Source organism: Echinops telfairi, unplaced genomic scaffold (assembly GCF_000313985.2).
Source record: "Echinops telfairi isolate 266 unplaced genomic scaffold, ASM31398v2 ScPeMD7_44;HRSCAF=162, whole genome shotgun sequence".
Classification (NCBI taxonomy): domain Eukaryota; kingdom Metazoa; phylum Chordata; class Mammalia; order Afrosoricida; family Tenrecidae; genus Echinops; species Echinops telfairi.
Genome location: NW_022103942.1, coordinates 1,815,520 through 1,819,176, shown reverse-complemented (window position 1 = coordinate 1,819,176; position 3,657 = coordinate 1,815,520). Strand labels below are relative to the sequence as shown.

The 3,657-nt window shown below is 45.0% G+C and overlaps 1 protein-coding gene across 1 annotated transcript in view; it reads left to right on the top strand.

Moving 5' to 3' along the window:
- DRP2 (dystrophin related protein 2) overlaps positions 1-3,657 on the top strand; it is a 62,710-nt gene that overhangs the window by 22,907 nt on the left and 36,146 nt on the right. The window contains exon 5 of the mRNA XM_045290595.1: positions 3,201-3,357. Coding sequence (XP_045146530.1) covers positions 3,201-3,357 — 157 coding nt within the window. The remainder of the gene's footprint in view (positions 1-3,200; positions 3,358-3,657) is intronic.

The window sequence follows — 3,657 nt, the reverse complement described above, 5'->3', positions numbered from 1 at the left end:
GGAAGGAAGGAAGGAAGGAAGGAAGGAAGGAAGGAAGGAAGGAAGGAAGGAAGAAAAGAGTGGCAAAATAATAACTGCTGTAACCACAACAGTTGGAAACCACCAGCTGCTCCATGTGAGCAAGTTGAGGCTTTCATCGCCGGTAAAAGGTTTACAGTCTCAGACACCATTAAAAAGAGCAGTTCTACACTGACCTATAGGATTGCTATGAGTCGGAATCGATTCGATGGCAGTCAGTGTGGTTTTCTGATAACTAACTCATGGTGCTGGGATGAGAATTCAAATAAGATATGAAAATGCTTTCTAAACTTAAAAATACTGATGTATAAATAAAGGAAAGGCCCCCTGGTGGCATAGTGGGTTACAAGTTGGGTTCCTAGCTTCAAGGTCCGCAGTTTGAACCTGCCAGCTAAAGATTTACAGCCTTGGAACCCCTATATAGGACTCGCACAGAGTTGGAGGTGACTGAAAGTAGTGAGTGATAAATGAAGGCAATGATTACCCTCCTTCTCCTGTTTCACTCCTAACTGCCTTCCATCTTGGTAGATCTCATCTGCTTTTTTTCCAGTTCCTTTATGCCTTCTACTCTCTTCCACAGGCTCCCTGGTGGTGTAGTGGTTATGCCTTGGGCTTCAATCCACAAGGTCGGCAGTTCAAAACCACTAGCTGTTCTGCAGGACAAAAACGGGGCTTTCTGTTCCCGTAGCAGTTAGTCTCAGAAACCTATGGGAAGAGTGGGTTGTCACTATGAGTCAGCAGTGATTTTGAGTTTACTCTCCTCCATTGAGCCCCTGGTGCCACTGTGGGCTAGGTGTTGGGCTGCTGAGAGAAAGGCCAGCGGTTCAAGCTGACCACCTGCTCCGTGGAAGAACAATGAGGCTGTCTGCTATTGTCAGAATTGACAGTCTCAGAAACCCTATATAGAGGTGCTGTGAGTAGGAATCAACTCAATGGTAGTGGGGTTTTTGGTTGACTCACCTCCATTGGTTGTCAGCCCACTTATTCCTCCCTAGAGGAGCTCTGGTGGCCTAGTGGGTTCCGCATTGGCCTGCTAGCCACAAGGTCTGCAGTTGGAAACCACCAGCCACTCTGCAGGGGGAAAGATACGGCTTTCTATTCTCATAAAGAGTGACAGTCCTTGGCTAGACCAGAGGAGGTACACTGGTACAGATAGGAACTGAAAATACAGGGAATCCAGGATGGATGAGCCCTATAGGACCAGTGGTGTGAGTGGCAAAACAGGGAGGGTAAAGGGAGAGTGGGTAGGAAAGAGGGAACCGATTACATGGAACTGTGTGTGACCTCCTCCCTGGGGGACAGACAACCGAAAAGTGGATGAAGGGAGAAGTCGGACAGGGCAAGATATGACAAAATACCCATTTATAAACTATCAAGGGCTCATGCGGGAGGGGGGAGCGGGGAGGGAGGGGGAAAATGAGGACCTAATGTCGGGGGTTTAAATGGAGAGAAAATGTTTTGAGAAACGATGTACAAATGCGCTTTACACAATTGATGTGTGTATGGATTGGGATAACAGTTGTATGAGCCCCTAATAAAATGTTAAAAAAAATAAATAAAAATAAATAAATAAATAAATAAAAATGGAGGGGGAAAAAAAACGAAAAAAAAAAAAAAAAAGAGTGACAGTCTTGGAAACACACAGAGATAGTTCTACTCTGTCCTACAGGGTCACTATGAGTCAGAATACACTGAATAATAGTGAGTTTGGTTTGGCTAGTCCCTCTTAAGCTACTTGGGAAAAATCTGAAAGAAATTTCTAAACTCGTATTAATTGCTCCTCTTTGCTCTACCCTTCTTTGCCCCTACCCCCACACATCTCCCCACTTCCTCTAGTCAAAGCCCAAACTTTTGGTTTCTGGTGGAGGTAAGGCAATGTAGCGCAGGAGAAAGAATGCGGGTTCTGGAGTCAAACAAACCATAGTGGCTACTTTATAATGTTTCTGTGGGAATTCACTGAAGCAATAATTTAGGTAAAAGGCTTGGCTCAGGTGGTAATGAGTCAATGCATAAAGAATAGCTATTATTATCAGCTGAGAGGAATGGGCTTGATGGCTGCATGCGACCTTGGTCAGGCTCATGGTCATTTGTAGGGAGAGGCAGACAGAGATGTTTTTTGACCCTCCATATCTCAATCCTCTGGCCTATGTTACTATTGTCCATTGAGCCCCTTGAGCTGCTTATGTTCTATGGCTCTTCTCACATGTGCAGGCAGACACGCAGCCTCTCAACTTGTCCTTTCCACTTACCAGCCTCCTCTCTGCTCTGAGCAGCCTTAGGATGAGCAGGTGGACATGACTTGAATCCTGCCAGGGCAAGAGGGCAACCAGACAGTTATCATTCCCTAATGAGCCCGCTCCGTTTTCTGTCCTTTCCAATCTGATGCTGGCCGTGCAACCAAATTAGCAGAGGCCCACACAATAACATTTTAATCCCCACACAATAACATTTTAAACCATATGCACCTGGAACACTCCCCCCCCCCACACACACATTCTGGGTCCTACCCACTGGTTTAGTGCCATGCTCCATGTGGAGATGCTTCCAGGGGGTCTGTGAATGGACCCAGCCTCCTCTCACTGGACCAACCAGAGTATCTCCAAACCAAACCAAAAAAAAAAAACCAAAACCCTCAATAGCAATCCAATAGGACAGACAGAGTAGAGCATCCCCTATGGGTTTCCAAGACCATAATTTTTTTGGTCGAATGTTTTTTTTTCTGTTTTGTTTTGTTTTTACAGTTTTATTGGCATTTAATCCACATATCACACAATTCAGTAGTTCAATCGTATCAGGGAGAGTTGTACATCCAAGACTGGAAATCTTTACAGGAGTAGAAAGACTCATCTTTCTCCCATTCAAACCATCGCTCTACTGATGACATAACTATGACCTTATACAAAGTACTTCTCTGAGCAAAAGTAGTGCCTCCTTTATAATGTTTCTGTGGGAATTTCCCGAAGCCATCGTTTGTTGTTTATTTATTTGTTTTTATGTAGATTTATTACTGCTCCCATGGAGTGACTGGTGGTTTCAAGCTGCTGACCTTGTGCTTAACAGTCCGGGGCACTGGGGTTCTGTTATATCTGAAAGTTCTGCATACGAATTGATTTGAGGAAAAGTGTTTTGCCACTTAAAAGGAATGAAGATTGAAAGTCATTGATCTAACCCATTGTGTGCAGGGCTCGCCTAGAGGCCTTGGCAGACCATAGTGGCAAGCTCCAGCTCCCTCTCCAAGAGATCATTGACTGGCTCAGCCAAAAGGATGAAGAGTTGTCAGCTCAGCTGCCCCTACAAGGGGATGTGGCCCTGGTGCAACAGGAGAAGGAGACCCATGCGGTAGGTTTGAATTGTAGAAGCCATAGTGTTTTGCCTCTCAGCTGGGCCTGGGGCCCTTCCTCATGACCCTGACAGCCAGCCAGCCCGCACTGCTTAGACTCTGAAAGTAATAGGGCATGGTATGCAGTCCCACTAGTCTGTAGATTTCTTCCCACCAAAATTAGTAACATCTTTCCTCTCTGTTCTTTCTTTCAGATATCAAACTCCCTTAAAATCATGCTGCCCTGATTTTTATTGGGGACTCGGAGGAAAACTTATTATCATATGATGTCAAGTTTAAAAACAAAGCAATAAACAGTA